Genomic DNA, 26,895 nt, shown 5'->3' on the forward strand with positions numbered 1-26,895 from the left:
TGATACATTTTAGAGTACACAGACAACAGTACACTTTCTTCTAAATATTTTAACATGCATATAATTAACTAGAATTCAGTATTTGGTTTGTCTTTTAAAATAATATTTATATACAATGAAATGCACAAGTCTTAAGTACACATTTGATTAACTTTGACAAATGCATATACCTGTGTAACTGAAGTGCCTATCAAGATATGGAATGTTGCTGTCATCCCAGAAAGTTTCCTCATGCCCCTTCCCAGCCACTGTTTTCTTTTAATCCCAAAAAGGTAACCACTGTTTTGATATTATTCTACCATAGATAAGTTCTGCTTGTTCTCGAACTTTATATATATGGGATTATACATATGTACTCCTCTGTGTAGGGCATCTTTCATTCAGCATAATGTTTTTGAGATTCATCCATATTGCTATAGTTCAGTACTTCCTTCTTTTATACTGCTGAATATGTTCCATCATGTGACTATACCATTGTCTTATGATGGATGCCTGGGCTGTTTTCATGGCAACTTCCTATTATTATTGCTGTTAATTACCTCCTTTATACAGGATGAAATAATACCTCCCTTTCATATTCCTTCACCCTTAAGTCACTGACATTATAGCTTAGTAAATTCTTGTGAAGGGATTTTTTTTTTTCTTTTGAGACAGAGTGTCAGTGTGTTGCCCAGGCTGGAGTACAGTGACTCGACCACGGCTCACTGCAGCCATGACTTCACGGGCTTAAATGATTCTCCTGTTGAGCTGAGCCTCCTGAGTAGCTGGGACTACAGAAGTGTGCCACCATGCCCAGCTAATTTTTGTAGAGACAGGGTTTCGCCGTGTTCCCCCAGGCTGGTCTCATATTTGCCCGCTTTGGCCTTCCAAAATACTGGGACTATGGGCATGAGCCACTGCACCCAGCCAGATTTTTTAAAGTAGTATATTCAAAACCTTTCTCAATTTCCTGACAAATAAGCAACACCATTTTTCCCTACCCTAGATCTTTGCCAGTGAAAGAGATCAAGATCCAGTAGTTGCTGATTTGAAGTGTGTATCACACATACTGGTGTGTGATTTTCTTTTTAATGCTCTTAAGTAAATTATCCCACAAGGAGTCATTGGCTTCCACGCTAGGTATATCTTGAGATGTTAGACTGTCTTTCAATCTTATTCCTAAGTTTTTGAAACAACATTGTCATTTCACTATGGACAGGGAAGTGAAAGAAGGAGGCATTGTGTAATTTCTGGTGATTGCAGGTAGGGGAGTTCTCACTATGGCCAGCTGCTACAGTAGTAGCAGCAAAAGGTAGAAGATAGTACAGAGGAGATGGGGACATTACAGGTTGTTGGTAGTTGAAGTCAGTCTCTACTACAATTATAAATTGATACCCAATTTTTTTGCAGAGAGAAATTCAGATCTACCTGTTTGCAGTATTTCATTTGCTAATTAGACAGTACCATACCATATACTATATGTGTTTGATAGAATGACAGAAGGACAACTCTTACAAATTTAAATGTACCAACTTTGCCATGTTTTTATCTATTATGCATATGGTATACATACTTTGTATTTGATCTCAAAATACCATAAGAACATCAAGACTCATTTTATAATAGAATCTCCTTCCTTCCCTCCTCTCCCCTCCCCTCCCCATTTTTTTTTTTTTTTTGGACAGAATTTTGCTCTGTTGCCCATGCTAGAGTACAGTGGCACGATCTCATCTCACTGCAGCCTCCACCTCCCAGGTTCAGGCAATTCTCCTGCCTTCACCCTCCCAAGTAGCTGGGATTACAGGCATGCGCACCACCACACCCCACTAATTTTTTGTATTTCTAGTAGAGACAGGGTTTCACCATGTTGGCTAGGCTTGTTGCGAACTCCTGACCTCAGGTGATCTGCCCTCCTCGGACTCCCAAAGTGCTGGGATTACAGATGTAAGCCACCGCGCCTGGCCAGAATCTCTTCTCTTTTTTTTAATTTTGTGATATTGAGGAGAAAAGTCTAATTAAAAAAAATTCTACACGGCTTAAGGATGAGTTACTAAGGAAATCAGAGAAGCATTTCATATATTAAGATATGCTGTCTGTATTTTCCAGAAGGTATGAAAGTAATACCACTTAATAGGTTAGCTGCTACCCTGCACTTTCAAAGCACTTTAGAGTCATTCATCTGTCTGAGGTAGGACAGTGTTAGCACCCTTGGTTAATAGATGAGAACTCTTTTTCTCCCTACATCTTACTGTATTTGAGTTCCAGAATTTATTCAGGGCTCTGCAGTGTTTGTGGTCTTCTGGTGGCCTAACAAAGGGTCCTTTTAATAATGGCTCTCCCTCACCAATCTCCTGAATACTTCTGGGATATTTTTCCAGAAGAGTTTTAAAAATTAGAAACAAAGAATTGTCACTTATTTGGGTAGCAATAAAAATAAATTTAACTTGAAAATGTATAAGAGATTATATCACTCATGGAAAAAGATAAAACAATTATATAGACAAATAGGTAAAATAGTTCATAAATATGGATAAAGTCTTAGAAGATATAGCTTTAATGCACACCTAATTCATGGTTTCCTTCTGGAGGAGAGATTATGGAATTCTTTACCTAAAATAGTTTAATAATTGTATTGGTCTAGGTGTGTTTGTGGTTAACAAAGAGAAAGGAAAGAAACCACAGGTGTTTATTTCCTGATTTTATCATGATTAATTATAAGGATAGCATCTCTGCAAATTACTGGTTATGTTAGTGAGTTAATAATAATCTTAAATTAGAGCATGTTTATAGGAATTTTATAATTTGAAGAAGTAAAAGGTATCACAGACACCTCATTTTGCTGGTTTTTGTTCATTTAATTATAGAGCATCTTGAAGGTTAAAATTCCAGAGCCTGATTTGTTTTGTCTGTGTTTATTTACAAGTATGTTTAATCCTACTCTTTTTTTTGAGCTTTTTAATACTGCATGGAATATTAATCATTAGGTGGTCTTAATGTAGATATCTTCAGTGCTTCTACAGAAAGTCATTGTCAGAGAATTCATTCTAATTCAAGGTTAATTAGTGTACCATTAAAATAATGTGTTACAAGAATTAATTGCATTCCAGGTCAGAAAATGTGTTAAAAAGTATGGTGTAAATGTCTGAGAGCACATCATCCTTCTTAAAACATTGCTATACATGCGCCCTGCTTCTGGAAAATATATCCAAAGTGAAAATCACTATGGAGGTCCAGTCATAGGTGTTTCCCCTAAAGTAAATTTTTGGCACCACATGGAAAATTTAAAATATGGGAAATTTAAAATATAACTCCCATTAACAGTAAAATGTGTTGCTTGTCAGCTTTACTATTGAAACAGCTAAGGATTTATATTTTAGCTTTAGTTGATATAACCCTATTGGGTCAAACCTAAGGAAAATTCAGGAATGTGGCTGAGAGACAGAAATTATCTATACATCTTATGGTAAAAGTACAAGACATATTATGTTGTCCTACTTATTATGTAGTTTTTGTAAGTACCCTATGTAAATATATCACACATCATCTTAACTATGTAGTAACTCTTGTCAATAGTTTAACCTAATAGCCATAAAATGCACACTTACAATTAGAACTAAAAATGAGACTTTGAAATTTTGTCTGATTCTTTTAATGTATTAATGCTGTGAAACAATAACATGGACCTGTAGAATATTTTATTCATTAGTATTTATTCAGAGTCTCATTAAAATATCTAATTGTTCATATGGAGGATTTCTGAATTAGAGCCCTAGTAACAGCAGGTCACATTAGAGCTACAAAAATTTTAACATAGGAAACTGCTCTAGTACTCAACAATACATTTTCACCTGGACTTTAAGAATTGTCTCCACTAAAAAATAACTCCTGGCTGGGCGTGGTGGCTCACGCCTGTAATCCCAGCACTTTGGGAGGCCAAGGCGGGCGGATCACAAGGTCAGGAGTTCGAGACCAGCCTGGCCAACATGGTGAAACCCCATCTCTACTAAAAAGAAATACAAAAATTAGCTGGGCATGGTGGCGGGTCCCTGTAATCCCAGCTATTTGGGAGGCTGAGGCAGAACTGCTTGAAAGCAGAAGGCGGAGGTTGCAGTAAGCGGAGATCCCGCCACTGCACTCCAGCCTCGGCAAAAGAGCAAAACTCCGTCTCAAAATAAATAAATAAATAAAATAAAAAATAACTCCTAGTGGGCTCTGAACAAGGCAAAATAAATTTTTTTTATTTTGATACTACAATAAATTGTGAATGATTTGACCACACTTTTTCTCTGCTTTCCTCCCTCTTAGGATTTTGTGTAAGCCTATTAGAAAACAGATATTCACAGGTAAATAAAAGTAAATCAAGTAAATGAAAGCAAAAGAAAAAGACAATTTGTAGGGAAGAAGTTTTCCTACTTTGTTTTTTGTTTAAAGAATAGATCCTAGTTTAATTGGTTGAACTAATAGGTATGTGAAGAGAGTCTGAATGATAAAAAGAATGTAGGCAGTTCTAGAAAAGCTATTTCTTGAAAGGTGCTTTTTACTTTAAATCAATCCTTGCCCTAGCTTATATCTATTTAAATCTTTTCTAAAATGACATAAAGTAGGGATGTCAACTTAATGTGGAAAAACATTCCATTCTTTATAAATGACAACATCATCACCATCTTCAGAAAGTAGTAAGCCATGCGTCACTTATTTATTCAGAAAAGCCCTTAGCTTTTGGGGTTTTGTTTATTCTTTTGAACCAAATAGGCTTTTTTTCATTAACTAAAACAAGATTTTCTGGCAGTAGAGAATAGAAATAACACATGTAGTAGTAACTGTGAGTCTTTGGTAGACAAGTGTTAAAATTAATATTTCGTATTTAGTACTTTATCTCCTAATATTTAATCATCCATTCTCTTTTACAAGTGGCTTTCACAGTCAACTGTTTGATGATAGACACTAATAGATTTTACTAGTGTTTTTGAGGTATTTCAGAGTGTAAACTTGCAATAGTAAGGAGAAATGCTTATTTGCAAACTGGTTAAATAATCTTTTTAAGGAATAAACTTGAGGAAATTTAGTTATAGTACATTTAGATTATGATTTCTACCTAGTTTTAAGTGCTTGGTTTTTTATTCTTATGATTTCTTTCCAGAAAAAAAGAAATGGACATAATATTTAGGAAAACTATACTTTATATTTATAAAGTACAGTTTACAAAGCATTTTCTTACAGTTCATTTAGCAGATATTATTGATATTATTACTATTATTACTATCATTATCTCCACTCTGTAAGTGAACTGATTGAGCTGAAAGCAGGCATTGGGCTAGTACAGACCCAGAAGTAGATATTGGGGCTTCCCATTGATTGTTTTCATTGTTGTTGTTGTTGTTGTTTTTGAGGTGGAGTTTGCCCTGTCACCCAGGCTGGAGTGCAGTGGTACAATCTCGGCCCACTGCAACCTCCGCCTCCCGAGTTCAAGCGATTCTCTTGCCTCAGCCTCCCAAGTAGCTGGGATTACAAGCATCCATCACCATGCCCAGCTAATTTTTGTATTTTTAGCAGAGACAGGGTTTTACCATGTTGGCCAGGCTGGACTCGAACTCTTGACCTCAAGTGATCCACCCGCCTCAGCCTTTCAAAGTGCTGGGATTACAGGCATGAGCCACCATGCCCTGCCCCATTGATTGTTTATTGCTTTTTCCAGAGTGCATTTTTTATATCAATCATTGTTAGAATAATTAACCTATAATTTTTTATATTTCCTTATCTTTCTTAAAGCATTATATCTTTTACATGGCCCCACAACTGAGATAACAAATTCATTTATCTTCTGTGTTTGTTTTTAGGGTAGGGCTCTACTTCACTGGGCCTGTGATCGAGGACATAAGGAACTAGTCACAGTCTTGCTACAACATAGAGCTGACATTAACTGTCAGGTAAGAGTGATAAAGAAGAGCTTTTATTTTTTAAATTGAAGTATAATTCGCATAACATAAAATTTACCAGATTAACTCTTTTGAAATGTGCAATTCAGTGGCGTTTAGTACATTTCGTAACGTTGTGTAATCATTGCTACTATATAGTTCCGTAATACTGTTGTCACCGCAAAAGAAAACCCTGTTTCCACTAAGCAGTCACTTTTTAACATTTTTTTATTTCTCCCCTTGCCCCAGACCTTGACAACCACTAATCTGCTTTCTGTTTCTATAGATTTGCCTATTCTGGATATTTTATATAAATGGGAATCATAAAATTTATGGTTGTGTTTGAATTCTTTTACTTAGCATAATGTTTTGAAGGTGTATCTATATTGTAACATGTAACAATACCTCATTCCTTTTTGTGGCTGAATTTTTTGGATATCCCACATGTTGTTTATGCATTAATCAATTGATGGGCAGTTTGGGTGTTTCTGTCTTTTGGCAATTGTGAATAATGCCACTGTGAACATTTGTGTACTTGTATTTTTGTTTGAATACCTGTTGTCAGTTCTTTTGGTTGTAGACGTAGGAGTGGAATTACTGGGTCATAGGGTAATTTGATGTTTAACTTTTTGAGCAACTGACAAACTGTTTTCCATAGGAGCTACACCATTTTTCATGCCCAGCCGCTATGTATGATGCTTCCAGTTTCACCACATCCTCACCAATACTTGTTATTTTTGCTTTTTTAAAAATAACTATCTTAGTGGGTATGAAGTGATATCTCATCATGGTATAATTTTGATTTACATTTCCATAATGACTAATGATATGGTGTATCTTTTCATATGCTTGTTGACTATTTGCATATCTTTTTTGGAGAAATGTCTGTTTAAGTCTTTGCCCATTTTAAAGTGATTTGTCTTTTTGTTGTTGAGTTGTAGGAGTGCTTTATATGTTCTGGATACTAGACCCTTATCAGATACATGATTTGCAAGTGTCTTCTCCCTTTTTGTGGATTTTCTCTTTATTTTCTTGATAGTGTCTTTTGATGCACAGGTTGTAAATTTTGATGAACTCTAATTTATCATTTGTTTTCTCTTTTTTCCTTTTGTTTATGGTGTCATACTTAAGAAACCATTGCCAAATCCAAGGTCATTAAAATTTACCCCTTTCCAGAACCTAAGGTTTTGGTTTTCTTTCTCTTTTTTATTGTGGTAAAATACTCATAACATAAAATTTACCATTTTAAGTGTATAGTTATGTGGCATTAAATACATTTATATTGTGTGTGCCCATCACCACCACCCATCTCCAGAACTTTTTCATCTCCGCCAACTGAAACTCTAACCATTAAACACTAATCTCCCATTCCTCCATTCCCTCAGCCCCTGACAACTACCATTCCACTTTCTATTTCTGTGAATTTGACTACTCTAGGTACCTCATATAAGTGGAATCATACAATATTTGTCCCTTTTTGACTGGCTTATCTCACTCAGCATAAGATCATCAAGGTTCATCCATGTGGTTGCATGTGTCAAAATTTCCTTCCCTTTTAAAGTCGAATATTATTTGTATGTATTTACCGTACTTTGTTTATTCCAATATCTATGGCACTTGGTTTGCTTTTACCTTTAGGCGATTATGAATAAGGATGCTGTGAACATGGGTGTACAAATGTCTGTTCAAGTCCCTGCTTTCACTTCTTTTTTATATACCCTAGAAATAGAATTGCTGGATCATATGATAATTCTACATTTAATTTTTTGGGGAATTGCCGTATTGTTTCCCATAGTAGCTACACCATTTTACATTCCCACCAGTAATACATAGATATTCGAATTTCTCCACATCCTTGTCCACACTTGTTATTTTCTGTGTTTTTGACAATAGACATCCTAATGACTGATTTGGGTGCCTTTTATTTCATTTTCTTGCCTAATTGCTCCGGCTGGGCCTTTCAGTACTAGGTTGAATAGAAGTGGTAACATAGGCATCTTTGTCTTTTTACACTTAGGTTCTGGAAAAAGCTAAAAATAAAAATAAAAAAAATCACACAACACTGGTGTTATCATAAATCATGGTAATATCATCATTAAATTTGACTACCAAATCTTCTGGTCTTTATCTTCAGAATACCTCCTGTTTCACAGAGAAAGTAGAATAAATGTTTATCACCAACCCAGATCTCAGCCAGTAGCTCCAGACACACATATCTCTTCTTTGATATCCCTCAGACACTTCAAACGCACAATATCTAACACTAAACACCAGCATCCCTCAACAGTCCACCCTTCCCCGCCCACTACTCACCATAATTGGCACCATCATCCAACCAGTTCCCAGGAGAATATGTCATAATTTAGTTAACAAGTACAATATAAATGGACTGTAACAATTTATACTTCGACCAGCAGTGTGTGAGAGAATTCCTGTTTCTCTAGCCATGCCAAATAGTTCATCATAACACTTTTTGTTCTCTGCCTGTTTGATGAATGATGAATGGTATATCATATTTTTAATATAGCTTTCCCTCAGTTTCCCATTGTATTGATGGTATTTTTCTCCTTACAGGAACTTTTTACATGGTAAGGAAAATTTGCACTTTCTTTGTGATATAGTTGTTAAAATTTTCCCCCACATTTTCTTCTAGTACTTTCATTATTTCGTGGTTTTTATCAACTCATGTATAATTGACATATGTATCCTATGTATGTAATAGGAATTTTACTTTTTTCCAGATGGTGCCAACTTTATTTTTGTCCAGATGACTAGCCAGTTCCAGTAATGTTTATTGAATAATTGGTATCTTTTCTATAGCAATTTGAACTGTCTTATCATAGTCTCAATTCTTTTATGTATTTCAGTCTATCTTGGGGGCTTGTTCTTCCATTCCATTGCTCTGGTTTTCTGTTCATGTATTTGTGCTACACTGTTTTAAGTATTATAGCTTCAAAATATATTTTTAAATCTGGTTGGGCAAATTCCTTCACTACTCATTCAAAATACTTTCTACTATTTTGCTTATTTATTCTTCTGTGGGAATTTCAAAGTCATTTTTTTCAACATCCAGCTTTCCCCAACCACTATTACCACTAAATTAAAACAACAAACAAAAAAAAACTGGCCAGATGCGATGGCTCATGCCTGTAATCCTAGCACTTTAGGGGGCTGAGTCAGGAGGATCACTTGAGGCCAGGAGTTTGAGACCAGCCTGGGCAACATAGTGAGACCCCGTCTCCACACATTTTTTTTTTTAAATTAGATGTAGTGGTGGGTGCCTGTAGTCCTAACTACTCTGGAGGCTGAGGTGGGAGGATCACTTGAGCCCAGGAGTTTGAGGTTACAGTGAACTATGATTGTGCCACTGCATTCCATCCTGGGTGACAGAGCACAAGACCCTGTCTCTAAAAAACAACAAAACAGTTTTTTTAACCAAACACATTGTTTGGAGGTATTGTATATGGAAATTTCCCCAAGTTAGGCATTGCCTGAGGTTTTTGCCTTGCGGATTTCTTACATTCTATTTGTTTGGATAGTGTGAGACAAACAGTCCAAAAACTATAGGTGGCTTTATAGAATATTCTTTACTAAAGACTAAGCTTTAATGCAAAGTAAAAGTTCCATGTGGGTTTTTAGGTCGGATCTGTTAGAATTATATGCCTGGCACAATGTTTTCCTTTGTATTCACATGACCATTGTGTGTAGCCACCAGCTTTGATTCTCTTTTGACAGTCATAATCTATACAATCTAACTTTAGTTAATGGGATGCTTTTGGCTTTTCCAGTTTGAGTTGCAAACATGCTTCGAAGTCAGAGGGCTTCTGGAGATTAGCGCTCAGAATAACTCTTTTGCTTGTAATATCTTCTTTGGTTTTGTTATTGAAAACGCTTTTCAAATATAGACAATACAAACATGATAAATGGAAGGAAAGATTCATCTGCCTCATGACTCAATATTTCTTAAACAACATTATTATTGACTGGCCTATTGGTTGCCAAAAAGGAAAATCAATTTTATTAGAAGTATTTGCTTGGCTACAGATCTTGGTACTAACTCAGCACAGACAGTCTGATGTTATCAACTATCTGAAGACTAATTTTTACCAGTAGTCTGAAACGAAGCAGTAATTAGAGATATGTCAAAGTCTACTCTGTGTTTTCCTGTCATTTTTTACCCTTTAGTCTATCTCATACATTTTTTTTTGTACTACGGCTTCTATGTTGTGTGACTGTGATGGAATTGAAACTTGAAATTTTATTTCTAAGAAAGATGCTGTATAGATTTCATTTGTTATCTGACAGTATTATGGATACAGTTTTGTCTCTTCCACTGCTTGGTATTGATTTTTCGTTCCACTCTGGAAGTTAGATTCTTACCACATTTGGGATTAGGGGATATGGCTTAGGGATTAGGATATGGCTTAATCCCACATTTGGGATTAGGATATGTACACACACACACACACACACACACCCACCCACCCACACCCACACACACACACACCCTTCTCTGACTTCTTCAGTAACTTTGATTTTTCACACACACACACACACACACACACACACACACACCCTTCTCTGACTTCTTCAGTAACTTTGATTTTTCAAGCCCTGAAGAAAGATTAAAACTACGCCCCAAAGCACATTAAAAGGTATTTGAATGCTGAACATTTATTGGTAGGAGGAGTAGGAACATCTGTGGTGTATGTGTCAGTACTGTGTACTGGTGTTATGCAGTTTAAAAGAAAAACATTTTGTTTTAAGTGGTACAGAAATGTATAAAGGCTTTATGACGTATAAATTGTATAAGCTTACGGTTTATAGACTAGCCCTGTGCCCTCTCAGTGAATACCTTGTGCCTTTCTGTGTCTTATAAAAGATTTCAAAAACATGAGAAAAGTATAAAGCAATAAATAAAACCATCTGTAATCCCATTACATAGTGCGTATCTGTGTGGGGAGGGGTGGGGTGGGTAGGATATAACAAGTATTTAGTGTTTACTATGTGTCAAGAATTTTATGTGCATTGTCTCTTTTAGTCATTGCATCAATCCCATAATGTGCATATATTATGCTCTACATTTTACTGGTGAAGAAACAGGAGCTTAAAGAAGTTATAGAGCTAGTGAAGGCCAAAGCCTAGATTTGAATATTCTGACTCCAAAGCCCAAGCTCTTAACCTGTTCACTGTAAAATTTGTATATATTTCATTTTCATCTTTTTTCCTACTTACATGTATATATTTTAAAGCTATTTAGTATCATACTGTACATAAAGTTTTTTCTTCATTACTTAAAATTATTAAGTCTAAAATTCAGTGAGGTAATGTACACAAATCTTAAGGATACAGCACAGTGCGTTTTACATACATATATATACACACACACACACACATCTATACACATACACATACCCTTGTGTAACTACCACCTATTTCAAATTAGAACATTCCTGGAACCTCTAGAAAATTTGTTCCCTAAAGTTACTTCCTGTCAATATCCATCCTTCACTTCCACCCTGAGATGACTATTATTCTGAACTTCTGTGACCCCTGATTAGTTCCAACTCTTCTTAAAATTCAAATATTTGGAATAATAAAGTATATATACTTTTGGATTAGGCTTATTATGTTCAACATAACATTTGTGAGAGTCATTCATGTTACATGTATCAATTGTTCCCTTATTGCTGTATAACATTTCATTGCGTGTATATACCACAATTTTATCTCTTCTGTTGATGGGCATTTAGGTGTCTTTTTTTTTCCTTCAGTGTCTGGCTATTATGAATAAAGGGGCTGTGAGCTTTCTTGAATGTAGACTTATACACATATATTTTTATTCCTCTTAGGTATATACCTAGGAGTAGAATTGCTGGGTCATAGCATAACTCTATGTTTAACCTTTTGAGGAACTGCCTGTTGTTTTTCAAAGACACTGCACCATTTTATATTCTCAGCAGCGATGTATGAGAGTTCTAGTTTCTCCACATCCTTGCCAATACTTGTTATCATCTGTCTTTTTGATTATAGCCATCCTAAGGTATGGGAAGTAGCATCTCACTGTGGTTTTGATTTTCATTTCCTTGATGGTTAATGATATTGAGCATCTTTTCATGTACTCATTGGTCATTTGTATATGTTCGTTGTGGAAATTTCTATTCAGATTTTGTGCTCATTTTAAAAATTGTGTTATTTGTCTCTTTATTATTGAGTTATATGAGTTATATGTTTTGGATACAAGTCCCATTTCAGATGTATGATTTGCAGATACTTTCTTCAGTTCATTGAATTGTCTTTTTACTTGCTTGATAGTGTCCTTTAAAACATAAAAGTTTTAAATTTTTGTGGTCTTATTTTTTGTTTTGTTGTTTGTGGTTTTAAGAAATCATTGTCTAATCAAAGATCATGATGATTAAGCCTTTTTCTTCTAAGAATTTTATAGTGCTATCTCTTACATTGAAGTCTTTGATTATTTTGAGTTAATTGGGTAGAGTGTGAAGTAGGGGTCTAACTTCATTCTTTTACATATGGATATCCAGTTGTTTCACCACCGTTATTGAAAAGACTGTTCTTTCCCCCATTAAGTCATTGTAGCACTCTTGTCAAAAATAAATTTGTTTATAAATATGAGGATTTATTTCTAGATTCTTAATTTTATTCCATTGATCAATATGTCTTTCCTTATGTTAATACCACACAGTCTTGATTACTGTGGCTTTGTAGTAAGTTTTGAAATTGAGAAGTGTGATTTTTCCACCTTTTTTCAAGGTTGTTTTGGCTATTCTGGGCCCCGTGAATTTCCATGTGAATTTTAGGATCAGTTTGTTCATTTTTGCCAAAAAGGCAGTGAAGATTTTAATAAGAATTGCATTGAATCTATAGATCAGCTTGGGGAATAGTACCATCTTAAAATATTAAGTCCATGAATACATGATGCTTTCCCATTTATTTAGGTCTTATTTAATTTCTTTCATTGATGTTTTATAGTTTTCTGTGTACAAGTCTTGCACTTCTTTTATTAAATTTATTACTAAGTATTTTATGTTTTTAATCTTATAAATGAAATTGTTTTCTTCATTTCCTTTTCTGATTGTTCATTTTTAATGTATAGAGATACAATTAATTTTTGGCCAGGCATGATTGGTCACACCTGTAATCCCAGCACTTTGGAAGGCCAAGGCAGGAGGATCACTTGAGGCCAGGAGTTTGAGACTGGCCTGGGCAACGTAGTGACTCTGTATTGCTACAAAAATTTAAAAAAAAAAAAAAAATTGATCTGTGTTTATTGATCTGTATCCTGCATTCTTTCTGAATACTTCTATTAGTTCTGACAGTTTGTTAGTGGATTCCTTATAATTTTTATATACAAGATTATATCATTTTCAAATAGAGATAGTTGTATTAGCTGCATAAAACCAGATGGGAAATACTCCTTCATTCTCTGAAAGAGTGCATTTAAGATTAGTATTAACTATTCTTTAATGCTTAGATAAGGGGTCTTCAGTTCCGGATAAGACTTATTTCTGCCTGTTCTTCCTATTCAGTTCAGATTTAAAACCCTGGACATACACAGCAAATAAACATAAGAAGACTAAAGGGTTAGAGGAAGAGAGCTGACTGACTAGGGACCTCAAGAATTGAGAAATGACACTGTGGTGATTTCTCTGAGTTTTCTTTTGTTTTTGAGATGGAGTCTCACTTTGTCCCCAGGCTGGAGTGCCGTGGTGCGATCTCGTCTCACTGCAAGCTCCGCCTCCTGGGTTCATGCCATTCTCCTGCCTCAGCCTCCCGAGTAGCTGGGACTACAGGTGCCCACCATCACGCCCGGCTAATTTTTTTGTATTTTTGGTAGAGACAGGGTTTCATTGTGTTAACCAGGATGGTCTCAATCTCCTGACCTCGTGATCCGCTCGCCTCGGCCTCCCAAAGTGGTGGGATAACAAGTGTGAGCCACCGTGCCCAGCTTCTCTGGGTTTTCTTTTTGTTTCTTTATAAGCTGAAGTGGGCTCTGGAGAAGCCCACAACCCAGAAATACCAACGGGTGCAGATAAGAAAAGCCTGTTATCTCTTGCCAAAGGACAGGAAAAGGGGCAATCTAACAGAACAGAACTTTTCAACAATACCCACCCTACCCCAGCCAAATACATGGAGGAAGAATATGCCACACCCTTGCTTGGAGGCTGAAAGGGAAGCCTACACATCCCCTGGCTGGTGGTAGCAAGCAGTGCTTCTCTTCCCCATCAAGGTGTTATCAACAGATGCTGAATGAGAACCTTGGGCTTTCAGTTCCTGCCCAGTGGTAGCAGGAAGTGATTTCCTTTCCTCACCAGGGTGGTGCCAGAAGAGGCCAAATGGGAAGCCTAGACTTTCATATCCTGCCCAGAGGTAGCAGATGATACTCCCCTTCTGTCATAAGTGTGGTGTCAGTGGAGACCAAGTGGTAAGCTTCGATATCCATCACCTCCCACCCTGGAATTAAAGGCAATAATAAGGTAGTACTTCTCCCCTTCCCAAATAGGGAGTGATGGTGTGGGGGAGAATTTTAGAGAGGAGGGAGCTGGAGAAAGAGATGCTTTAAACTTGTATGCAGAGTCCTGGAAAGATCCCAGAGTGACTCATACATTATACTGACCAAAATTAACATGACAGAAGGGTTGAGAACTGAACTACAGTGTGGAATAGTGCCTGCATTTTCACATTGACCTCTAAGTAGCACACAAGCAAGGCGGACCCAAATAGTACTGTAAGGGCTTTGAAAATGAAATTATTATGGAACTACAACTCCTAAAAGTAGATCAGGACCTGCACAAGAAACCCAAATAGAGAAACTGCCTGCTAAACTAGAAGATTTAAGTAGAATACAGATTTGCATACTCAAAATTGAAAATTACTCATCCTACCAAGAACCTGGGAAATCACAACTCGAATGGTAAAAGGAGGTCAACATACGCCAAACAGTGAGATGTTGAAATTGTCTGACAAACATTTTAGAGCAGTCATCATAAAAATGTTTCAATGAGTAGTTACAAACATTCTTGAAACAAATGGAAAAAACAGAAAATCTCAGCAAAGGAATAGGAGATCTAAAAAGGAACTAAATAGAAATTGTAGAATTGCAAATGTAATAGCTGAAGTAAAAATTAACTGGATGCACTCAATACTAGATGGAAATGATAAAAAGATCAGTGAACTTAAAGATAAAGCAATAGAAAGTATATAATTTGAACAACAGAGAGAAGTAGATGGAAAAGAAATTAACAGAGCCTCCAGGACTGTGGGACAATTGTAAAAGATCTAACTTTTTTTGTCATCAAAGTGCTAGAAGGAGAGGAGAAAGAGTGTGGAACTACAAAAAATATTGGAAGAGTTACTGGCTGAAAACTTCCCAAATTTGATAAAAGGCATAAACCTATAGATTTAAGAAGCTGAGAGAACCATAGACAGATACACCTGACAGAACCCACAGCAAGACACATTAAAATCAAGCTTTGGAAAATTAATGAGAAAAAAAAAACAACAACATTGAAAGCAGTTAGAAGGAAAAAGTACACTGCAGATGCTCCTCAACTTATGATGGGCTTACATCCTGATAAACCCATCATAAGTTGAAAATATCATGAGTTGAAAATGCACTTAATACACCTAACCTATCTCATAGCTCAGGTACTGAATGCGTTTTTTGTTTGTTTTTTGAGACAGTGTCTAGCTCTGTCACCCAGGCTGGAGTGCAGTGGTGCAATCTTGGCTCACTGCAACCTCTGCCTCCTGGGTTCAAGCAATTCTCCAACTTCAGCCTCTAGAGTAGCTGGAGCTACGGGTACGCACCACCACACCTGGCTAATTTTTGTATTTTTAGTAGAGACCGGGTTTCACCGTGTTGGCCAGGCTGGCCTCAAACTTCTGACCTCAAGTGGTCCACCCGCCTCGGCCTCCCAAAGTGCTGGGATTACAGGCATGAGCCATTGCGCCCAGCCTTTTCTATCCTTTTACTTGTACCCTATGTGTATGTGTTAGTCTACTTGGTCCGCTGTAACAAAATACACAGACTGAATAGCATAAACAACAGACATTTATTCCCACAGTTCTGGAGATTCTAAATCAAAGATAAAGGTGCCAACAGGGTTGGTTTCTGGTGAGGCCTCTCAACTTGGCTTGTAGATAGCCACCATCTTGCTGTGTCCTCACGGGCCTTTCCTCTGTGCTCATATATGGAGGGATCTCTAGTGTCTCTCTCTCTTCTTGTAAGGGCACCAGCCCTATCACATTAAGGCCCCACCTTTATAACCTAATTTGACCTTAATTAGCTCTTTAAAAGCCCTATTTCTAAATATAGTCATATTGAGGGTCAGGGCTTCAACAGAGGAATTGGGTGTTGGGGAGCACAATTTAGTCCATAACACTGTATCTTTAAGGCATGTCTCTTATAAACAGTGTGTAGTTGAGTTTTGGTCTTTATCTAGTATGATAATCTTTGTCTTTTAATTGCAGTGTTTAGTTCATTTACATTTAATGTAATTACTGGTATGGTTGTGTTTAAGTCTACCAGCTTGCTATTTGTTTTCTGTTTGTCCCATCTGCTCTGTTTCTCTATTTTTTCTTTCCTGACTTCTTTTGTGTTTATAAGTATTCTCTATTTTTTCTTTCCTGACTTCTTTTGTGTTTGTAAGTACTCTCTATTTTTTCTTTCCTGACTTCTTTTGTGTTTATAAGTATTTTATTGCATGTATAGAATGTGTAATGATGAAGTCAGGGTATTTTGGGTATCCATAACCTGGAGAATATTTCAGGTTCTGTCTTCTAACTGCTTTGAAATATACAATGCATTGTTGCTAACTGTAGTAACCCTACTCTGCTATGAAACATTATACCTTCTATCTAACTGCATGTTTATACCTGTTGATCAATCTCTTTTCATCACTACCTCCCACCAGCACACCTTTTCCAGCCTCTGGTATCAGTCCTTCTATCCAGTACCTTCATGAGATCACCTCTTTTAGCTCCTACATATGAATGAGAACATGTAAAATTTGTCTTTCTGTGTCTGGCTTATTTCACTTGACATAAGGGCCTCCAGTTCTATCCACATTGCTGCAAATGTCGTGATTTCATTCTTTTTCATAGCTGACTAGTATTCCATTGTGTATGCATACCACATTTTCTTTATCCATTCATCTGTAGATGGACACTTCAGTTGATTCCATATCTTTGGTATTGTGAATAGTGCTACAGTGAACATCAAAGTGCAGGTGTACCTTTGATACACTTATTTCTTTTCCTTTCCATAAATACCCAGTAGTGGGATTGCTGAAATGTATGTTAGTTCTGTTTTTAGTTTTTTATGAAATCTTCATACTGTTGCCCCATAGTGGCTGTACTAATTTACATTCTCACTAACCATGTATAAGAGTTTTTCTCTGCATCCTTACCAGCATCTGTTAATTTTTAATCTTTTAATAATAACCATTCTAACTGGGATAAGATGGTATCTCATGGTCTTGATTTACATTTCCCTGATGATTAGTGATGTTCAGCATTTCTTTCATGTAGCTGTTAGCTATTTGTTTGTCTACTTTTGAGAAATGTCTATTTACATCCTTTGCTCATTTTTTAATAGGATTATTATTTTTTAACTATTGAATGGTTTGAGTTTCTTGTATATTCTGGATATTAGTCCCTTGTCAGATAATTTGCAGATATTTTCTCACATTCTACAGGTTGACTCTTTACTCTTTTGATTGTTTGCTGTGCAGAAGCTTTGTAGTTTAATATAGTCTCATTTAGCTATTTTTGTTTTTTTTTTTTTAAATCTCTGCTTTCAAAGTCTTAGCCATTAAACCATTGTCTAGACCAAGTTCCCTATGTTTTCATCTAGTAGTTTTATAGTTTCAGGCCTTGTATTTAGGTATTTAATTCATCTTGAGTTGATTTTTACATATGGTGAGAGATGGGGATCCAGTTTATTCCCTTGCATATGGATATCCAGTTTTTCCAGCACCATTTATTGAAAAGGATGGCCTTCCCTTAGTGTATATCCTTGGCATCTTTGTTGAATATCAGTTGACTCTAAATACCTAGATTTGCTTCTGGGTTCCCTATTCTGTTCCACTGGTCTGTGTGTCTGTTTTTATACCAATACCATGCTTTTTTGGTTACTATAGCATTATAATATATTTTGAAGTCAGACAGTGTGATGCCTCCAGCTTTGTTCTTTTTGCTCAGGATTGCTTTAGCTATTTGGGCTCTTTTGTGGTTCTATACACATTTTACAATTATTTTTTCTATTTCTGTGAAAAGTGACGTCAATATTTTGATAGGGGTTGCATTGAATCTGTAGATTACTTTGGGCAGTATGGTCATTTAAACAATATTCTTCTAATTCATGAGCATGGCATGTCTTTCTATTTTTTGTGAATTTCTTTCATCAGTTTTGTAGTTTTCCTTATAGAGATCTTTCACCTCCTTGGTTAAATTTATTCCCAGGTATTTTTTTTATAGCTATTGTAAATGGGATTGCCTTCTTGATTTCTTTCTCAGCTGGTTCATTATTGGGGTATGGAAACACTACTGATTTTTTATATGTTGATTTTGTATTCAACTTGACTGAATTTGTTTATTAGATCTAAGAGATTTTTGGTGGAGCCTATAGGTTTTTCTAGTTATAAGATCATATCATTGTCAAAGAAGGACAGTTTGACTTCAAGTTTTCCTGTTTGGATGGTTTTTCTTTCTTTCTCTTTCCTAATTGCTCTCACTAACACTTCCAGTACTGTGTTGAATAGGAGTGGGCATTCTTGGCTTGTTCCAGTTCTTGGGGGAAAGGTTTTCCAATTTTTCCCCATTTGGTATGATGTTAGCTGTGCGTTTGTCATATGGCTTTTATATGTTGAGGTGTGTTCCTTCTATGCCTAGTTTGTTGAGAGTTTTTTGAAGAGATGTTGAATTTTATCAAATGCTTTTTCTGTGTCTGTGGAGATGGTCGTATGGTTTTTGTCCTTCATTTTATTGATGTGATGTATCACATTTATTAATTTGTATATGTTGGACCATCCTTACATCCCTGGGATAAGTCCCATTTGATCATGATGTATTCTGTACTGTTGGATTTGGTTTGGTAGTATTTTGTTGAGAATTTTTACATTTATGTTCATCAGGGATATTGGCCTGTAGTTTTCTTTTTTTGTTGAGCCCTTGTCTGATTACCTTGATGTCAGGTAATGCTGGCCTTGTAGAATGAATTAGGCGGAGTACCTTCCTCTTTAGTTTTTTTTTAAGAATAGTTTGAGAACTGGTGTTAGTTCTTCTTTGAAAGTTTGGTAGAATTCAGCAGTGAAGCCATCCAATCCTGGACTTTTCTTTGTTGAGAGACTTTTTATCACTGATTCAATCTCATTACTCACTATTGGTCTATTCAGGTTTTATTTTTCTTCCAGATTCAATCTTGGCAGTTTGTGTTGTCCAGGAAGTTACCCATTTTCTCTAGGTTTTCTAGTTTTTTTATTGTGTAATTGTTCATAATTGTCTCTGATGATCCTTTGTATTTCTATGGTATCAGTTTCAATGTCTCCTTTTCATTTCTGATTTTGTTTATTTGGGTCTTCTCTTTTTTTTTCTTGGTTAGTCTAGCAAGTGGTTTGTTAACTTCTGTTTATCTTTTCAGAAAACTAACTTTTCATTTTCTTAATTCTTTGGTTTTGGGTTGTTTGTTTGTTTTTTAGTCTCTCTTGTTTAGTTTTGCTGTGATTTATTATTTCTTATACTAATTTGGGATTTGGTTTGTTCTTGTTTCTCCTTTTCTTTTCTTTTTTTTTTTTTTTTTTTTGAGATGCAGTCTTGTTCTGTCACCCAGGCTGGAGTGCAGTGGTGCAATCTCGGCTCACTGCAACCTCTGCCTCCTGGGTTCAAGCTATTTTCCTGCCTCAACCTCCCTAGTAGCTGGGATTACAGGCATGCACCACCACGCCCGGCTAACTTTTGTATTTTTTAGTAGAGATGGGGTTTCACCATGTTGGCCAGGCTGGTCTCGAACTCCTGACCTCAGGTGATCTGCCCACCTCGGCCTCCCAAAGTGCTGGGATTACAGACCTGAGCCACTGCACCCAGGTGTTCTTGTTTTTCTAGTTCCTTGAGGTGGCTTGTTAGATTGTTCATTTGAAATATCTCTACTTTTTTGCTGAAGGTTTATATTGCTATAAACTTCCCTCTTAACACTGTTTTTACTGTATCCCATAGGTTTTGGTACCTTGTGTTTTGATTTTCATTTTGTTCAATAAATTTTTTTATTTCCTCCTTAATTTTTTTCTTGACCCAGTGGTGATTCAGGAGCATGTTGTCTAATTTCCATGTATTTATACAGTTTCCAAAGTTCCTGTTGTTATTGATTTCTAGTTTTATTCCATTGTGGACTGAGAAGATACTTTATATGATTTCAGTTTTTTAAAATTTGTTGAGACTTGTTTTGTGACCTAACATATGGTCTGTCCTGGAGAATTTTCTGCATGCTAATGAGAAGAATGTGTATTTTGTAGCTGTTGGACAAAACGTTCTGTAAATATCTCTTAAGTCCTTTTGGTCTAATGGGCAGTTTAAATCCAATATTTCTTTGTTGATTTTCTGTCTAGATGATTTCTGTCTGGTGGTGAGAATGGTGTATTAAAGTCCCCAATTGTTATTGTATTGGAGTCTATCCCGCCCTTTAATAATATTTGCTTGATATAATATCTGGGTGCTGCGGTGTTAGGTATATGTTTACAATTGTAACCTCTTTCTAAATTAATCCCTTTATTATTATATAATGACCTTCTTTGTCTCTTTTTACTGGTTTTGACTTAAGGTTCATTTTGTCTGATATAAGTATAGCTACTCCTGCTTGCTTTTGATTTCTGTTTGCATGGAATATCTTTTTCATCCTCTCATATTCAGGCTGTATGTGTCTTTACAGGTGAGATGGGTTTCTTGTAGGCAGTATATAGTTGAGTCATTTTTAAAAGCCATTCAGCCACTGTGTATCTTTAAAGTGGAAAATTTAATTTATTCACATTTAAGGTTATTATTGATATATGAGAGCTTATTCCTACCATTTTATTGCTTGATTTCTGGTTGTTTTGTATATCCTTTGTTCCTTTATTTCTCTCTTATTTTTTATCATTGTGGTTTAGTGGTATTCTGTAGTGGTAACATTTGAGGTTTTTCTCTTTCTTGATTTGTGTGTTTGCTCCACCAGTGGTTTTTATATTTTCATGTGTCTTCATGATGGTAGTTATTGTTGTTTCACTTCTGGGTGTAGGACTCCCTTAAGCATTTTTTTTTAACTTTTAAAAACCTATACAGCACGTTATTATACTGAGTATCCCTTAAGCATGTCTTGTAGGACCAGTCTAGGGCGATGAATTCCCTCAGCTTTTGCTTGTCTGGGAAGGACTTTATTTCTTTTTCATTTCCGAAGGATAATTTTGCTGGGTATAATATCCTTGGGCAATTTTTTTCCTTCAGGACTTTGAATATATCATCCAATTCTCTCCTGGCCTGTAAGGTTTCTACTGAGAAATCTGTTGTTATTCTGATGGGGGTTCCTGTATAGGTGACTAGATGCTTTTCTCTCTCTGATTTTAGAATTTTGTCTTTGATTGTTTTTTGTTTGTTTGTTTTGTTTTGTTTTTGTTTGTTTTTGCCACATGATCTCACTCTGTCACCCAGTAGCATGATAATGGCTCGCTGCAGCCATGATTTCCCAGGCTCAAGCAATCTTCTTGCCTCAGCCTCCCAAGTAGCTGGGACTGCAGATGAGTGTCACCATGCTCGACTAATTTGTTTATTTTTTGTAGAAATGGAGTTTCACCATATTGCCCAGGCTGGTCTCGAACTACTGGGTTCAAGTGATCCTCCTGCCTCACCTCTCAAAGTGCTGGAATTGTAGGCATGAGCCACTATGCTTGGCCTGTCTTTGACTTTTGACAGTTTGACTATAATGTGGCATGGAGAAAACATTTTTACATTGTTTCTATTTGGGGATTTTTGAGCTTCCTATATCTGGATGTCTGAATTTCTTGCTAGACTTGGGAAATTTTCACTTATTATTTCATTCAATAGTTTTTCTAACCTTTTGTTTTCTCTTTGCCTTCTGGGGTTCCAATACTTTGCCTATTTGGTCATTTTATGGTGGCCCATATGTCACAAAGGTTTTGCTCATTGTTTTTTTGTTCTCTTTTCTTTATATTTGTTTGGCTGAGGTATCTATGAAGACCTGTCTTCAAGTTCTGAGATTTTTTTTTCTTCTGTTTGATCTATTCTATTGTTGAAGCTTTTGAATGTATTTTGTATTTTATTCAATGAGTTCTTCAGTTTCAGAATTTCTGTTTAGTTCTTTTTTATTTTATCTACCTCTGACAAATTTCTCATTCATATCCTGAATTGTTTTTCTGATTTCTGTGTGTTGTTTTTCAGAATTTCCTTGTATTTCACTGAGCTTATTTAGTATCAGTTTTTTAAATTCTTTTTCAGGAATTTCATAAGTTTCTTTATGATTGGGATATGTTGCTGGAGAATTATTATGTTCCTTTGGAAGTATCATATTCCTTTACTTTTTCATGTTTCTTGGGTCCTTACATTGATACCTGCAATCTCTTGTGACAGTCACTTATTCCAGTTTTTGAATTTGCTTTTGTAGGAGATAACTTTTTCCTAAAGATGTATCTGTGATATTGGTTAGGTAGGGCACTTTGGTTTTGATTCTGGTAGTGTAATTTCTGGATGATTTCTTCAACTGTAAATAGCATCAGTGTTACCTGTGATTTCCTTGGTGGCTTAGCATACAGTTGTTAGTGAAGTTTTTCTGGGGACTGGGATGCCAAGTGGGCCAGTCTTTAGACCCCAGGGTGGTGTACCCTGGCATTGGTATTAGCAGGGCCAGGCAGGCTGACTTGTAGGCCTCCAGGTAACTTGCTTGGGTGCCAAAAATGGCAGCGGTAGGTCAGTCAGGTGGGTGTGTTCTCGAGCCCCTAGGTAATGAGTGTGACATGGGCAGTGGCAGTAGCAGTGGTGGGACAACCCTCTGGGACCCAAGCAGAGGGTCCCACTGGTGGTGGTGGTGGCTGTGATGGGTGGAAAGGGCCAGTGCCCAAACCTGCAGGTAGCACATGCTGGTGGGTGCCATCTATGGTGGCAGTGGTGGGCTGGGTGGGCCCAACCTCAAACCCCAGCAGGGAGTGCTCAGGTGCCACTTATAGTGGGCTGGGCTGGGGACATTCCCTAGGCCTCTGGAGCTATTTCCTACTTTCTGTCTTGAATCCAACATTAACAGTTTACACTGGAATTTTTTTCATTTTTTATTTGGAAATAATTTTAGACTCTACAGAAAAGTTGCAAAAGCAGTGCAGAGTTCCTGTATACTACTCATCTAGCTTTCCCTAATAATTAACTTCTTGTATAACCATAATATAACAGTCAAAATTAGGACATTAACATTGGTATGATACTATTGTTTAAATTACAGACCTTATTTGAATTTCAACAGTTTTTCTACTAATATCGAGGATGTTTTCCGTTCCAAGATCCTATCCAGTATTGTAATTTGGATTTAGTTATTCAGTTCCTTAGTCGTTCCTTATACTTTAATTATCCTTATGCTTTTGAAGATAACTAATTAGTTTGTAGAATGTTCCTCACTTTGGGTTTGTCTGATGTTTTCTCTTGATTGGAATTAGGTTATGCATTTTTGGCAAGAATATCACAGAAGTGATATGCCCTTCTTAGTGCATCATATTAAGGGATTCATAATATTATGTCTGATTACTGGAGATGTTAACCTTGATCACTTTGTTATGATAGTGTCTGCCTGATTTCTTTACTGTAAAGTTGCTGTCTTTTCTTTGTAGTTAATAAATATGGGGTGAAGCAAGATACTTGAACACTATGCAAATCCTGTTTCTTCTCAAACTTATGGCCATCATCATCATTATTATTATTATTATTATTATTATTATTATTTTGAGACGGAGTTTTGTTCTTGTTGCCAGGGCTGGAGTGCAGTGGAGCAGTCACGGCTCACTGTAACCTCCGCCTCCCAGGTTCAAGTGAATCTCCTGCCTTGGCCTCCTGAGTAGCTGGGATTACAGGCATGTGCCACCATGCCCAGCTAATTTTGCATTTTTAGTAGAGACGGCATTTCTCCATGTTGGTCAGGCTGGTCTCAAACTCCCGACTTCGGGTGATCCACCCACCTTGGCCTCCCAAAGTGCTGGGATAACAGGCATGAGCCACCATGCCTGGCCTATGCCCATTGATTTTAGCATCCATCAATGAGTTGTGTCTCCAACAGTTGTTGTTGTAGTATTTGCCTAATGGTGATTTTCTGTTTTCCTCTTTTCTTTTACATTTACTAATTGGAACCCTCTATAAGGAAGAACTGGCCATTTCCCCCGATTCTAGGTTCATCTTATATTTTCCCTACTCTAGTCCTGGCACCAACCATTTCTCCAAGGATCAGTGGTTCCCTTTATCAGAAAATGTGTTTAAAAACTAAGAGCTGGACACTAGATGTGCTCAATCCTGTTGGAACGGTATTGTTTCTTGGTTCTCTTAATGGCCAGAGCTACAAAATATATGTAGAAAATGTATGTATGTATACTAATCCATGCATATACACATACTCTATTTCTGTATCTCTGTATCTGTATTTGTATTGAATATCGTGTGTTTACACTGATACTTTGATTATAATCCAAAATTACAAGGTTTAGTTTAGCCTTTCCTTATTTATAACCTTTTCTCGCAGAAACTCAGCTCTTATTATTTGCAGTGTTTTTTTCTGTTCAACTTTAGTATATACACATAAAGGAGTTTCAGAATTGTTAACTCATACCTCTGTTTGAAACATTTACTAACTGTGTTAAAACATTTATGTATAGTTCATTTTGCCATTAGCCTTACAGTTTCCAGTCAACATACTGTTTTCCAAAGTTACTTATGTTTGTTTCTTCCCCACTCCCTTCAGTATAGTTATGTTATTCAGGTCAGGTTCATTTGTGGGTGTTTGTATGCGATTTTAGATTCACTTCAAATACATGGTTGGCTTTAATGTTTATTTGGGGGGTATCTGAAACATTACTATAGATATGAGCATCAGAAGTGTATAAATGTAGAAGTGTACACAGAGATTGTTATTTTTCCCCCGTTCCTGCTACCCGAGTGCCATCTCCATCTTTTCATTCCTTTTTCACCCACTCCCTACAGGTAACCAGTCTCCTTTGTTTCTGATTTATCTTTTCTATATTTCTTTTGCACTAATGAGAGAGTACGTGCACATTTTCATATCCCATTTTTTTTACATGAAAGGTAACATACTATAGATACTCTTTTGCTCATCACTTTTTCACCTAATGGTGTATCCTAGAGTTACTCCATATCACTTCATGAAGATTTTTATTTACAGCTGCAGAGTACTCCCTTATGTGGATGTACCATAGTTTATTGAAACACTCTCCTATTCTGTGGGCATTTAGGTAATGTGTAACGCTTTGCAATTACAAACAGTGCTGCAACTAATAACCTTGTACATATGTACTTTCATGTTGTTGGAGGTGTACCTTCAGGATAGATTCTTGTAAGTGGAATTACTGGGTGAAAAGGTAGGTGCATATGTAGTGTTTTGTTAGATGTTTCCAAATTTCCCTCTAGAAGGGTTTACTAATTTATATTCCCACTAGCAGTTCATAAGAGAGCCTGTTTCCTTATAGCTTTTTCAATAGATTGTGCTCTCTCACATTTTAACATTTTTGCCCTGAGAAATGGCATCTCAGTGTTGTTTTAGTTTTCATTTCTCTAATTATGAGTGAGTTCTTATTTTTATATATTTCAGGGCCATTTTTATATCCTGGTTTTGATGAACTATCTGTTCACATTTTTTCCCATTTTTCTATCAGGTTTTTGGCCTTTCGTGACTCAATTTTTTCAGAGTTCTTTATATACCATGGATATTAACCCTTTGTCTGTGGTATATGTTGTGGATATTTTTGCCCATTTTTGTTTCATTTGTCTGTTGATTTTGTTTATGGTATCTTTCATCATGCATGAACTTTTTATTTTTATATAATCAAATTTATTAGTCATTTTATTGCCTCTGGATTTTAAGTTGTAATTAAAAGCCTTTTCAAGAGGGATTCCATATTTTCTTCTAGTACTTGTATGGTTTCATAGTTTACACTCAGATTCCGAAATGTATGATTGGAGATGTGGATCTAATTTTGTCTTTTTCCAAGTGGCTTACCTGTTGTCCTGGCACCATTTATTTAAAAGTCTATTCCAGCTGGGCACAGTGGCTCACGCCTATAATTCTAGCACTTTGGGAGGTCAAGGCAGGATGATCCCTTGAGTCTAGGAGTACAAGAACAGCCTGGACAACAAAGCAAGACCCCATCTCTACAGATAACAAAAAAATTAGCCAGGCATGGTGGTGTGCACCTCTGGTCCCAGCTACTCATGAGGCTGAGGCAGGAGGATCACCTGAGCCCAGAGATCAAGACTGCAGTTAGCTGTCATTGTGCCACTGCACTCCAGCCTGGGTGACAGAGACCATGTCTCAAAAAAAAAAAAGTGTGTTCCCCCATGATTTGAGATGCCACCTTTGTCTTATATTGTATTTCCTTATGTTTTGGGGTTTAATTTTGGACTTCATAACCTCTTCCACTGGTTCTTTTGTGCATGTACATTATTTTAATTAAAAGGCTTTATAATAGGTATTAATGTCTAGAATAGGTATTTCTCTTCCATAGTTTTTCTTTTTAAGTGTTTTCCTGGTTATTGCACTGTTTGAAATATGACGTTTCATAATAATTTATGTAACTCCATAAAATAGCTTATTGGTATTTTTATTGGGATTGCATTGAATTTATAAGTTAGGGAAAACTGACATCTTTATAATATTGAGTCCCAATACAAGAATAGGGTGTCTTTCCATTTGATCTAGTCTAATTTGCATCTTTCAGGAGTTTTACATTTTTTTTCT

General features: G+C 36.3%; 1 protein-coding gene across 22 annotated transcripts in view; it reads left to right on the forward strand.

Annotated features, from left to right (window-relative positions):
- ACBD6 (acyl-CoA binding domain containing 6) overlaps positions 1-26,895 on the forward strand; it is a 246,918-nt gene that overhangs the window by 107,945 nt on the left and 112,078 nt on the right. For all 22 annotated transcript variants that reach the window (XR_010137526.1, XR_008523208.2, XR_010137504.1 and 19 more), the window contains one exon: positions 5,817-5,906. Coding sequence is in view for 8 of the 22 variants with exons in the window: in XM_054550424.2 (XP_054406399.1) it covers positions 5,817-5,906 (90 nt within the window). In the remaining 14 variants the exon portion in view is untranslated. The remainder of the gene's footprint in view (positions 1-5,816; positions 5,907-26,895) is intronic.

This window comes from Pongo abelii, chromosome 1 (genome assembly GCF_028885655.2).
Source record: "Pongo abelii isolate AG06213 chromosome 1, NHGRI_mPonAbe1-v2.0_pri, whole genome shotgun sequence".
Lineage (NCBI taxonomy): Eukaryota > Metazoa > Chordata > Mammalia > Primates > Hominidae > Pongo > Pongo abelii.